At 42.7% G+C, this 14043-nt stretch overlaps 1 protein-coding gene across 1 annotated transcript in view; it reads left to right on the top strand.

Moving 5' to 3' along the window:
* LOC143818487 (contactin-associated protein-like 4) overlaps positions 1 to 14043 on the top strand; it is a 696988-nt gene that overhangs the window by 454662 nt on the left and 228283 nt on the right. The window contains exon 11 of the mRNA XM_077299784.1: positions 1372 to 1478. Coding sequence (XP_077155899.1) covers positions 1372 to 1478 — 107 coding nt within the window. The remainder of the gene's footprint in view (positions 1 to 1371; positions 1479 to 14043) is intronic.

The raw sequence follows: 14043 nt of genomic DNA, 5'->3' as shown, positions 1-14043 counted from the left end.
AATTGCAGATGACCATATTTTCTATCTGAGTGCGATCCAACAAAACATCAAATCACACTTGGACCAATGTTAGTCTATAAGGCCATACACATGTCCAATTTTTTTACATCCGACATTTGGATCACACTTGGCCATGCAAGTAAATGAGTCAGATGACAGCTGAATTCAATTCAATGTGTATGGACTAACAGAATGGAGAAGTTGGAAAATTGTTTTTCTCCATCTTCTCATCCATTCAGCGGTATGTAATAGACACCACTTACTACAATGTGCAAAATAGTGAAAACAGTTTGAGCGATTTGTTAAAATCAGATTATTCAAATTCAATTGGACCTGCAAATTTCGGGAAATGGAACTCAAATTTGATTTGCATCAGATCGATTTGATCATCTCTAATGGCTTCTTCAACTTCAATATAAAGTTGTACATGGCTCCTTAAACATATTCTTGAGCATAGATGCCTGTTTATAGAGGTTTTTTTTTAATCAAAGACAATGTGAACAATTAAAACATTTTAAATATGTCATATATTTCTGAGATTAGACTTTTAAATGTACTCATTCATAGTGGCTCATCTGCATTTCTATAATTATCATCTCTTGAGTATTCTTCTAAATGCACATTGCAATGGCCTCAAGCCGAGCAGTGTTAACATAAAAAAAAAGAAATAGTTTTAAATATGTCACTTTAAAAAAAATTGTGGCTGATTGTAGGCTAAGATTGGTTATATCATTCTGTATTCTCCCCTTTTCAGAAAATGCAATAATAAAATTTGAAACTGTAAAAGATTTATTAGAATTATTAATACTTTTCTAGCAATGTTTTTCCAACTAATTTTTTCTCGGCTGGAATTGACACCGTTTAATTGGCTTAAAAATCACTGGTATATTTTACACTATTCTAATAAAATAACTAAATGTCCTTAACTGTAATGTGGTCTAGTTAGTGTAGAACAAAACTTTTAATTAGAGTTTTTCAAAGTGCAATGCCGAATGAGGTTTTAAGGAGCAACCACAAAATATATTGGTTTTAAAAGTTTTATATGCACAAATTCTATCAACGATTGATCAGATGGTAGTCATGTCTGAAAAGCGGACAAATTCTGCCTGCATAGGTCATTATTGTGTTATATTGGAGTATTAAATTATGATTCATATTATTGCCGAGAATGACATTTACAGCTGTGACTATGAAATATGCCATCACTTTTGTTCTCCTTAATGAGCTGCTGTCTCTAGTTTTTATATTTTACATTTCAGTATTACTTGAAACTATACTAATAAAATGAGTTTGCAGTCTTTCACACGAAGCAGAACTCAGAGCCTGGCTTTCAATCTTCTAAAATGCTAATATAGAAATGTTGTTTTTCAGATGTTTTCCAAATTACTGTGAGCATGGAGGAATGTGCTCACAAACCTGGAGTGATTTCTACTGTAATTGCTCTGACACAGGATACATGGGAGCAACTTGTCATTATCGTGAGTTTTTCAGCTATAAAAATATGTACCAAAATAATACTGTGATTCAACCAAATGATTTTCATATTCACCTGCACTTGTTTTGTGCAGCTGCTTAAGATCAAAAGTTATTTTCCTGCCGCTTTATGGGCAAAAATATTCAACTGTCGTGGCCTTGTTGCATTTTTTTTGCCAAAATTAAAGCAACAAAGGTTGAAATTTAATTCTCATTGTAGCAAAAATCGCAACGAGGCAGCAATGTTTTAAAGCAGTGTAAAAGAAAGATTTCCAATTATTTCTTATACTGATCTTAGGTTATATTTCTTTCCTATCTATATCAAATCTACAATCAAAATTCTGAATATTTTTTGCTAATAATGTGGTATGAAATGTTTCTAAAGCCTCTTAATATGGTTGTCTGAGAAAAAAATGATCTGTTTCTTATTTTTAGAAATGACACCATGTACTGTACGCTTTTGTGAACAGAACTTGTCTTATTTGTCAGGTGTGGTGACTTGTAAACAGACTAAAATATCATTCATCATTATAAGCAACACATCTGTTTACACGGTCAATGTGTTGCCGATAACAACGATTTTCAAGCCTGCTTAAAAATCATCGCACCTGATGGTCCTATCCTGGCCTGACACATCAGGAGTTTCCTGGCCTATTGAGACTGGAATATAGTTGGCAATTAGTGTACCTACAAATGTTCTCACTAGAGTTGAGCTACTTTTACTTTTTTAGGATCTAGTCGGGTTTCGCGAAACCTGACTTTGTCAAAAAAAGTTATCCGACTGAAACACGAAACCCAATGCAAGTCAATTGGGAAGCAAAGTCGGCAGTGAGTGGAGGACAGGAAAACACCTACAGTGCCCATTTTAATGCCAAAAACATCAATTCTTGTTACTTAAGCTTGTCAATCTTAATTTACCTTATAATAATAGTTAGGCATTGAAAATTGGGGGTCATTTGGCTAAAGTTGTGTGGGGGTAGGGCTGGCTCAAGTTTTTCGTGGGCCCAGGAAACGCGGACTACGTCACGGCGGTGGAGCAGGGAGAGGTAAATATTTCAACTTTGCAAGTGCTGTGATCCTGAGCAAGCAGGGGGCACACTCGTTCACATTGGCACTGGCACAGGGAACCTCAAAGTACGGCGGTGTGTTGGACGGCGGGGGCGCCTCCCACCAGCAGAGACACTTTTGCATACTATGAGGGGCCCTGTGCCAGTGACCTCGCCAACAAGTATGCCCTCCACCTGATGAAGGAACCTGCACTTTCATCTGCACCTTCCTCTTTGTCCCCGTGGAAGGTGGTATAGTGTGCGGGAATGGGAACCAGACTTTCAGCAGGGTCAGATACTGGCTGTGTAGAGTGGAAGGGGAATGTAGTGGTCTGGGTCAATGTACCAGCAGACTCATCTAGCAGTGGCTGGCCAATGGGCAGGATGAGGAGGAATCACAGATATAGGCCCAAAGAATAAAGTAGGCTAAATGCAGTTAAAAATTGGTAACAGGATTAAACAGGCTTCATTGCTTTGTTCAGTGGAGGAAAACTGTAATGAGTGGCAGACACAGTTAGTAGGCCCAAATAATAAAGTGGGCCAAATGAAGTTCAAAATTGGTAACAGGAGTAAACAGGCAGCACTGCTTTGTTCAGTGGAGGAGAACAACAAGCAGCGGCAGACACCGTTAGTAGGCCCAACCAAACAAGTAGGCCAAATGCAGTTTCATATTTCATATAGGCTGAAAGCCTGAAAATTGAAGCTCAGCTTTCTTCAGTGGAGGAGAAAAGCAAGCAGCGGCAGACACCGTTAGTAGGCCCAACCAAACAAGTAGGCCAAATGCAGTTTCATATTTCATATAGGCTGAAAGCCTGAAAATTGAAGCTCAGCTTTGTTCAGTGGAGGAGAACAACAAGCAGCGGCAGACATCATTAGTAGGCCCAACCAAACAAGTAGGCCAAATGCAGTTTCATATTTCATATAGGCTGAAAGCCTGAAAATTTAAGCTCAGCTTTGTTCAGTGGAGAAGAAAAGCAAGGAGAGACAGACACCGTTAGTAGGCTCAACCAAACAAGTAGGCCAAATGCAGTTTCATACTTCATATAGGCTGAAAACCTGAAAATTGAAGCTCAGCTTTGTTCAGTGGAGGAGAAAAGCAAGCAGCAGCAGACACTGTTAGTAGGCCCAACCAAACAAGTAGGCCAAATGCAGTTTCATATTTCTTATAGGCTGAAAGCCTGAAAATTGAAGCTCAGCTTTGTTCAGTGGAAGAGAACAACAAGCAGCGACAGACACCGTTAGTAGGCCCAACCAAACAAGTAGGCCAAATGCAGTTTCATATTTTATATAGGCTGAAAGCCTGAAAATTGAAGCTCAGCTTTGTTCAGTGGAGGAGAACAACAAGCAGCGGCAGACACTGTTAGTAGGCCCAACCAAACAAGTTGGCCAAATGCAGTTTCATATTTCATATAGGCCTGAAAGCCTGAAAATTGAAGCTCAGCTTTGTTCAGTGGAGGAGAAAAGCAAGCAGCGGCAGACGTTAGTAGGCCCAACCAAACAAGTAGGCCAAATGCAGTTTAATATGTGATATAGGCTGAAAATTGAAGCTCAGCTTTGTTCAGTGGAAGACAGCTGTATTGAGTGACGCAGACAGACACAGGTAGTAGGCCTAAAATAAAAAAGTAGGCTCAATGCAGTTTAAAATAGGTTACAGGGGTACACCGGCAGCATTGGTTTGTTCAGCGGAGGACGATTGTAAGGAGAGGCGCAGAAACACTTAGTAGGCCTAAAATAAAGTAGTTGGCTCAATGTAGTTTAAAATAGGCTACAGGGGTACGCAGGCGGCATTGGTTTGTTCAGCGGAGGATGATTGTAAGGAGTGGCACAGACACACTTAGTAGGCCTAAAATAAAATAGTTGGCTCAATGCAGTTTAAAAGAGGTTACAGGTGTACACAGGCAGCATTGGTTTGTTCAGCGGAGGACGATTGTAAGGAGTGGCGCAGACACCCTTAGTAGGCCTAAAATAAAAAAGGTGGCTCAATGCAGTTTAAAATAGGTTACAGGGGTACACAGGCAGCATTGGTTTGTTCAGCGGAGGACGATTGTAAGGAGTGGGGCAGACACACTTAGTAGGCCTAAAATAAAAAAGTTGGCTCAATGCAGTTTAAAAGAGGTTACAGGGGTACACAGGCAGCATTGGTTTGTTCAGTGGAGGACGATTGTAAGGAGTGGCGCAGACACACTTAGTAGGCCTAAAATAAAAAAGGTGGCTCAATGCAGTTTAAAATAGGTTACAGGGGTACACAGGCAGCATTGGTTTGTTCAGCGGAGGACGACTGTAAGGAGTGGGGCAGACACACTTAGTAGGCCTAAAATAAAAAAGTTGGCTCAATGCAGTTTAAAAGAGGTTACAGGGGTACACAGGCAGCATTGGTTTGTTCAGTGGAGGACGATTGTAAGGAGTGGCACAGACACACTTAGTAGGCCTAATATAAAAAAGTTGGCTCAATGCAGTTTAAAATAGGTTACAGGGGTACACAGGCAGCATTGGTTTGTTCAGCGGAGGACGATTGTAAGGAGTGGCACAGACACACTTAGTAGGCCTATAATAAAATAGTTGGCTCAATGCAGTTTAAAATAGGTTACAGGGGTACACAGGTGGCATTGGTTTGTTCAGCGGAGGACGATTGTAAGGAGTGGCGCAGACACACTTAGTAGGCCTAAAATAAAAAAGTTGGCTAAATTCAGTTTAAAATAGGTTACAGGGGTACACAGGCGGCATTGGTTTGCTCAGCGGAGGACGATTGTAAGGAGTGGCGCAGACACACTTAGTAGGCCTAAAATAAAAAAGTTGGCTCAATGCAGTTTAAAATAGGTTACAGGGGTACACAGGCAGCATTGGTTTGTTCAGCGGAGGACGATTGTAAGGAGTGGCGCAGACACACTTAGTAGGCCTAAAATAAAAAAGTTGGCTCAATGCAGTTTAAAATAGGTTACAGGGGTACACAGGCAGCATTGGTTTGTTCAGCGGAGGATGATTGTAAGGAGTGGCGCAGACACTCTTAGTAGGCCTAAAATAAAAAAGTTGGCTGAATGCAGTTTAAAATAGGTTACAGGGGTACACAGGCGGCATTGGTTTGCTCAGTGGAGGACGATTGTAAGGAGTGGCGCAGACACACTTAGTAGGCCTAAAATAAAAAAGTTGGCTCAATGCAGTTTAAAATAGGTTACAGGGGTACACAGGCGGCATTGGTTTGCTCAGTGGAGGACGATTGTAAGGAGTGGCGCAGACACACTTATGTAGTAGGCCTAAAATAAAAAAGTTGGCTAAATACAGTTCAAAACTGGTAACAGGAGTAAACTGGCGGCATAGGTTTGTTCAGTGGAGTACAACTGTAAAGAGTGGATGACACAGTTAGTAGGCCAAAATAATAAAGTGAGGTAAATGTCTGCCAAAATTTTTTTCAGAAATAAACAGGTGGCATAGCTATGTACAGGGGTGGGCTCCTCTGCTGAGTAGCAGACAGTGGTAGTTGGCGCAAAGTATTAAATGGTCTAAATGGAGGCCAGGGCCCCTGTATATTTTTACTATCATCTATCATTTTAACACATTTTTATTGGCAGTGTCATTGAAGGATTTAACAGCACAGACTACACAGTGGTGGAGCTGGGAGAGGTAAGTTTTGCAAGTGGTAGAGCACTGTTAGAGCTGGGGGGACACTCTTTTGTGGGCGGCGGTACTGGCACAGGGCCCCTCATATTACGACGGTGTGTCTGACATTGGTTGTGCACCACCACCGTCAGAGACACTTCATTGTACTGTGAGGGACCCTGTGCCAGTGCCGTCACCCAAGAGTGGGCACACCAACCTGTCCAGGCAAATGGCACTCGCATGGGTGCTGGCGCTAGGTGGTGACCACGGCCCTGTGGGGGGAGTCAGCATGTTTATGGAGGTAAAAAAATGGCCTATGGTGGACATTCAGCAGCTGCAAATGGAGGAATTGGAGCAGTCAGTAAGAGGAGTCCAAAAGCAAGACATTTTTCAGGCAAGCTACATGTCCACAGGGGAAAGTGGAGCACAATAATTAGAAATCCATGATTGGTTCATTTTAATGAAGGTTAGATCATCAACATTTTGGGTAGCCAGACAAGTCCTTTTTTCTGTCAGTATTGAACCAGCAGAACTAAAGACTCTTTCTGATAGCACACTAGCAGCTGGGCAAGCGAGCTCCTGTAATGCATATTCTGTCAATTCAGGCCAGGTGTCTATTTTAGATGCCCAGTAATCAAAGGGGAATGACGTGTAAGGGAGAACATCGATAAGGGAGGAAAAATAGTTCCTAACCATACTGGACAAATGTTGTCTCCTGTCACTTTGAATCGATGCAGCAGTACCTGTCGTGTCTGCGGTCATTGCAAAATCACTCCACAACCTGGTCATAAAACCCCTCTGTCCAACGCCACTTCTGATTTGCACACCTTTAACACCTCTGCCATGTTGCCCCCTGCAGCTCGTGTGAGAGCCATCACCGCCGCTGTGTGCTGGGAATGCCTGAACCAAACGGTCTACAAGAGTTGCTTGTTTGGTAGCCAATATTTGCTCAAGGTTCTCATGTGGCATGATATTTTGTAATTTCCCTTTGTAGCGTGGATCCAGGAGGCAGGCCAACCAGTAATCGTCATCAGTCATAATTTTTATAATGTGGGGGTCCCTTTTTAGGATACGCAAGGCATAATCAACCATGTGGGCCAATGTTCCACGTGTCAATTCACTGCTTATGCTGAGTTGAGGAGCACTTTCTTGCAAATCAACATCACTTGTCTCCTGCAAAAACCCTGTACCTGACCTTGCAACGCCACCAGTTTCTATTGCCCCCTGAAAAGCATCGTCCTCCCATAAATATTCATCCCCATCATCCTCCTCCTCCTCTTCGTCCGCCACCTCATCCAGGAGAGTTCCCTGAGCAGACAATGGCTGACTGTCATCATGGCTTCCCTCCACCTCGGCTGCAGATGCCTGCTCCTTAATGTGCGTCAAACTTTGCATCAGCAGACGCATTAGTGGGATGCTCATGCTTATGATGGCGTCGTCTGCACTTACCAGCCATGTGCATTCCTCAAAACACTGAAGGACTTGACAGAGGTCTTGTAGCTTCGACCACTGCACACCAGTCAACTCCATGTCTGCCATCCAACTGCCTGCCCGTGTATGTGTATCCTCCCACAAATACATTACAGCACGCCTCTGTTCGCATAGCCTCTGAAGCATGTGCAGTGTGGAGTTCCACCTTGTTGCAACGTCAATTATTTGGCGGTGCTGGGGAAGCTTCAGCGATCGCTGATGATTCTGCATACGGCTGGAGTGTACGGGCGACCGGCGGATGTGCGAGCAAAGTCTTTGCACCTTCAGGAGCAGGGCTGGTAACCCCAGATAACTTTTCAGGAAGCACTGCACCACCAGGTTCAAGGTGTGAGCCAGGCAAGGTATGTGTTTCAGTTCTGAAAGGGCTATGGCAGCCATAAAATTCCTTCCGTTATCACTGACTACCTTGCCTGCCTCAAGATGTACACTGCCCAGCCATGACTGAGTTTCTTGCTGCAAGTACTCTGCCAGTACTTCTGCGGTGTGTCTGTTGTCGCCCAAACACTTCATTTCCAACACAGCCTGCTGACACTTACCACTAGCTGTTCAATAATGGGACACCTCGTGTGCAACACTGGCAGCTGCGGATGGAGTGGTTGGGCGACTGTGTTCTGTGGACAAGCATTCACTTCTGGAGGAGGAGGAGGAGGGGTGTCGAAGGCCTACTGCCAACTGTTTCCTAGACCATGGGCAAGGCAGAACTGTCCCACTATGGCTGTTCCCTGTGGACCCTGCATCAACCACATTAACCCAGTGTACCGTGATGGACACGTAACGTCCCTGGCCATGCCTACAGGTCCATCCATCTGTTGTGAGGTGCACCTTTCTACTGACTGATTGCCTGAGTGCATGGAAAATACGGTCTTTGACATGCTGGTGGAGGGCTGGGATGGCTTTTCTCGCAAAGAAGTGTCGACTGGTTAGGTCATAGCATGGTACTGCATAGGCCATCAGGACTTTGAAAGCTTCGCTTTCAACCAACCGGTAGGGCATCATCTCTAACGAGATTAGTCTAGCAATGTGGGCGTTCAAACCCTGTGTACGCGGATGAGAGGATGAGTACTTTCTTTTCCTAACGAGAGTCTCTTGTAGGGTGAGCTGGACTGGAGAGCTGCATATGGTGGAACTAGCGGTGGTGGTGGTGGACATAGCGGATTGAGAGAGGGTTGGTGATGGTATTCTTGATGTTGGCCTACATACAGTGTTTCCTACCAAGAACCTTGAGATTCCCTGACTGCTTTGGCCTTGCGACGATACCTCCACTTTTGCTGCTGGTGGTGTCCTAACCGGTGGGCTTACAGTCAGGGAAGCAATGTAGCATTGCTGACTACCTTCATTCTGAGCGGGTGCACCAACGGTATGGGATGTTTGGTAGTTAGTCCAGGCTTGCAAGTGCATGCTGTTTAAATTTGTACGCATGCACGTTGTATTTAAATTTTGGAGATTCTTCCCTCTACTAAAGGTCTTTGAGCATTTCTTACAGATAACTTTTGACTGATCATTCGGATCTTGGTTAAAAAATTGCCACACTGCACTCTTCCTACTATGGATAACATTTTCAGGCATTGCACGCTGTGCTACGTTCACCGGATGGCCACGCTGTCCTAAAACTGTTTTTGTTTTTGACAAACATTTTTGGCCTGATACGGGCCTGCCAGATGACAGCTGTTGTGATGTAGATGGCTGCTGCGAATCATCCTCCTCCGCTTCTGAGCTACTGGCAGCGGCACCCTCTTCCCCCAATGGCTGCCAATCTGGGTCAACAACTGGGTCATCTATCACCTCCTCTTCAATGTCATGTGCACCTTCCTCTGTGCCACCATGTAAGGTGCTATAGCGTTCGGGACGGGGCACCGTAGTCTCATCAGGGTCAGATTCTGGCTCGGTACACTGCAAGGGCAATGTAGTGATCTGAGTCAATGGAACAGCATAATAATCTAGCTGTGGCTGTGCATCAGTGCACTCCATGTCCGATTCATCTTGTAATGGGCAGTTAACAATTTCCCTTTCTAACCCAGGTGTTGTGAATTCTGCTTTTGGGTTCCCTCCGGTGGTAGTAGGTGGTAATGCAGTTGTCCCTGGGTTGCAGTCCTGGTCAGGTGTGTCTGCTGATTGCAGTTCTGACTGGGGTATTTAGGTGTGCAGGATTCATTAGTCCTTGCCAGTTGTCAATTGTTGTTGGGAGGTGATGGACCTCTGTTTGGTTCCTCCTGCCTTTCTACCAAATCAGCAAAGATAAGTGTCTGGTTTTTTTTCCTGTGGCTCACATGCTGTGTGCTTCACAATTCAGTGCTATTCTTTGTGTTTTCTTGTCCAGCTTAGATTGTGTCAGTATTTTCTCAGTCTTGTTGGATTCTCTGGAGTGGCAGATATACATTCCATGTCTTTAGTTAGATTGTGGAACTTTTTGTATTATCTGTTGTGGATTTTTTTGGAAGGGTTTTAATACTGACCGCCTAGTAATCTGTCCTATCCTTTCCTATTTAGCTAGAGTGGCCTCTTTTGCTAAATCCTGTTTTCTACCTGCGTGTGTCTATTCTTCTCCTACTCACAGTCATTATTCGTGGGGGGCTGCCTATCCTTTGGGGGTCTGCTCTGAGGCAAGATAGCATTCCTATTTCCATCTATAGGGGTATTTAGTCCTCCGGCTGTGTCGAGGTGTCTAGGGTTTGTTAGGCACACCCCACGGCTACTTCTAGTTGTGATGTTAGTTCAGGATTTGCGGTTAGTACTGGTTCCACCGACTCCAGAGAAAGTTTTCATGCGGCTCCAAGGTCACCAGATCATAACACCCAGGCACGGTATGTGTAAAGAGCTCCATGGAGTAACCTGTAGTGTCGCCTGACGCATCCTTCACTTTTGGTTTGGGTGAAGGACACAAGTTCCTGACCGGGAGCATCCACTGATGACTCGCTGCTTTTATATTTGGAACTTTCTGAAGAGGAGGCGAAAGAGCTAGAGGCTGAGTCAGCAAGGAAAGCCATAACTTGTTCCTGCTGCTCCGGCTTTAAAAGCTGTTTTCCTACTCCCAGATAAGGGAGCCTTCAAGGCCTTGTGTAGGCTGACGATGACTCTGGCTCAACACCTCCAGCCTTAGGTGCTATTGTGCTTTTCCCACTACCACCAGATGCACCACCACCACCACCATCAGTACCAGCTGGCAATGACCGCCTACGGGCTCTTCCACCAGACTTCCTCATTTTAAAAAAAAATCTAACCAAAATAACAACCGTTATATGGTACTGTAAAACAAGGTAGAAGGTGTATATTAACTTGTTGAGATTTTAAATCTCCCTTTTTTTGGGGAGAGACTGAACCAAAACTCAGACCCAGTGTATAAAACAACACAATGTAAGTGGCAGAAAGTGGCTGGCTGATATACGACAAACTAACAGGACAGAAGTATATCCACTTTGTGAGAATTTGAATCTCACTTTTTTTGGGGAGACTGAACCAAAACTCAGGCCCAGTGTATAAAACAACACAATGTAAGTGGCAGAAAGTGACTGGCTGATATACAACAAACTAACAGGACAGAAGTATATCCACTTTGTGAGAATTTGAATCTCACTTTTTTGGGGGGAGACTGAACCAAAACTCAGGCCCAGTGTATAAAACAACACAAAGTAAGTGGCAGAAAGTGGCTTGCTGATGTACGACAAACTAACAGGACAGAAGTATATCCACTTTGTGAGAAATTGAATCTCACTTTTTTTGGGAGACTGAACCAAAACTCAGGCCCAGTGTATAAAACAACACAATGTAAGTGGCAGAAAGTGGCTGGCTGATATACGACAAACTAACAGGACAGAAGTATATCCACTTTGTGAGAATTTGAATCTCACTTTTTTGGGGGGAGACTGAACCAAAACTCAGGCCCAGTGTATAAAACAACACAATGTAAGTGGCAGAAAATGGCTGGCTGTTATACGACAAACTAACAGGACAGAAGTATATCCACTTTGTGAGAATTTGAATCTCACTTTTTTGGGGGGAGACTGAACCAAAACTCAGGCCCAGTGTATAAAACAACACAATGTAAGTGGCAGAAAGTGGCTGGCTGATATACGACAAACTAACAGGACAGATGTATATCCACTTTGTGAGAATTTGAATCTCACTTTTTTGGGGGGGAGACTGAACCAAAACTCAGGCCCAGTGTATAAAACAACACAATGTAAGTGGCAGAAAGTGGCTGGCTGTTATACGACAAACTAACAGGATAGAAGTATATCCACTTTGTGAGAATTTGAATCTCACTTTTTTGGGGGGAGACTGAACCAAAACTCAGGCCCAGTGTATAAAACAACACAATGTAAGTGGCAGAAAGTGGCTGGAAGATATATGAAAAAATACAAGGACTGTAGTACAATTTCAATCTCCCTACAATGATCTCAGGACAAGTATGGCAGTAATAAAAAGAACTGCTGCACACAAAAGTGTGGACAAATAAACAAGATAACTGTGCAGAAAGGAGCAACAGGATTTTTGCTTTTAAAAAAGCAGTTGGTTTGCACAGCAGCGTGCAAACAGCAATGCAGCTATCAGGGAGCCTTATAAGGCAGCCTAATAAGCTACAGAGCTGATGCATAAAAATATAGCCTCCACTGTCCCTGCAAAAAAAAAAAGGTGGTGTTGGATCGTGGAAATCGCTACAGCACAAGCAGTTTGGGGGTTAATCTTCCCTCCCTAACTATATCCCTTCTTCTGATGAAGCTGCAGCAATCTCTCCCTATGCTTCGATCGGCAGAAGTAAGATGGCGGTCAGCGTGCACGCCCCTTTATAGCCCCTGTGACGCCGCAGAAAGCAAGCCAATCACTGTCATGCCCTTCTCTAAGATGGTGGGGACTGAGACCTATGTCATCACGCTGCCCACACTCTGCGTCCTCCTTCATTGACTGAAAAATGGCGCTAAAAGTGTCATACGAAACGTGACTTTGGCGCGCAGATCGCCGACCGCATGGCCAATCCCACACTAGGATCGGGTCGGGTTTCATGAAACCAGACTTTGCCGAAAGTCGGCGATTTTTGAATTTGTCCGATCCGTTTCGCTCAACCCTAGTCATTAAGGCTCAATAAGCCCAGTTTATTAAGGGGCTAAAATCATGCACCAGTATTGAACACAGAAATAAGCAATAATAAAAAAAAAAATCATCGAACTAAAGATAATGGAATGTTTTTATTAGCGAATAGACTGGTTGGTACAGTGCAAGAAGCAGAGAATAATTATAATGAGATTGGAAAAGCAAGATAATTGAGTCCTATCATAAAGAAATAACTTTTGTATATTTGAATGTTTGAGTGCTGACCTTTTTCTTCAATTATTCATTCAATGTCATTTGCTGCTTGTAAATCGTGTTGCTGTATTATCAACTCCACTAATATACAACAAAGCAATCGATGTGCTTTTAGTGTGCCGGTGACACCTGAAATATAAAACTAGTCCGCTATACACTTGGAAACACAGTGTTCACGGAGGGGAAAAATTTGGACTAACATTGCCATTGAAATAACAAGTAAAATGTCAATGTCAGCCAATGAAATGCAATGAAAACCAAACAAAACAGTACCAGACAAATTATACATTTATGCCTGGACTTTTATATTCGATCTTCACATAGAACAAGACTCATGACATAGAAAGACAACATCTGTAACCTCTGTTACTTTTCTACTCTAGAAAACTCAGGTTAGTGATCAACCTGCAATAAGCAGGTCAACTTGAAAGTGAAGTTGATAACAAATGTTCCAAGTGAGATAAATACATACATCTCATGAGTGCTGAAAAATTGCATGACACCAAATCTAATGTTAAGGTATCATTAAAGAGAGTCAGCACCTAAAGACATTTTAAACTGAGCACAAAAGACATACAAGATTGTCAACTTGACTTTCTTTTTTTCTGGACAGCTTATCAAAAAATCACAGATAGACAATATTTTTTTTGAGACACATTAGGAAATCATAATAAATCAGTATGATAATGAAGGATACTTGCCTACAGCCCATAATTCTAAGATGAAGACATCAGCTGTATTCAGTGGAAACTGTAAAATTATAATAATTACGGTCAAAATATTCTGTAGAGAAAAAGGTTTTTTTAGCTTCAAAAACTCATGGATGCCTTAACCCTTTAACATACCGTGTACGTCATATGGTGTCTCTCTGACTGCATTTTTATACACTCTTTGGTTTTTAAATAAAGGTTTTTATACACACATTCATTTTTAGGCATTAAATTAATTTTTTTTTAGTTATTTTTTTAAATACAAGTTTTGGGTTAATGAGGGCAGAAAAGGGTATGGTTACATCATTTGTACTGTGGATATTTGCCCAATGAAAAGAAGTTTCTCTCTTTTTTATACATTGAGTAATTTTTTATATACTGAGTAAAATATATTTTATTGATTGCAGAAAGAAATATACAGCCCCTTATGT

Source organism: Ranitomeya variabilis, chromosome 1 (genome assembly GCF_051348905.1).
Source record: "Ranitomeya variabilis isolate aRanVar5 chromosome 1, aRanVar5.hap1, whole genome shotgun sequence".
Classification (NCBI taxonomy): Eukaryota; Metazoa; Chordata; class Amphibia; order Anura; family Dendrobatidae; genus Ranitomeya; species Ranitomeya variabilis.
This window is presented reverse-complemented; position numbering and strand designations above follow the sequence as displayed.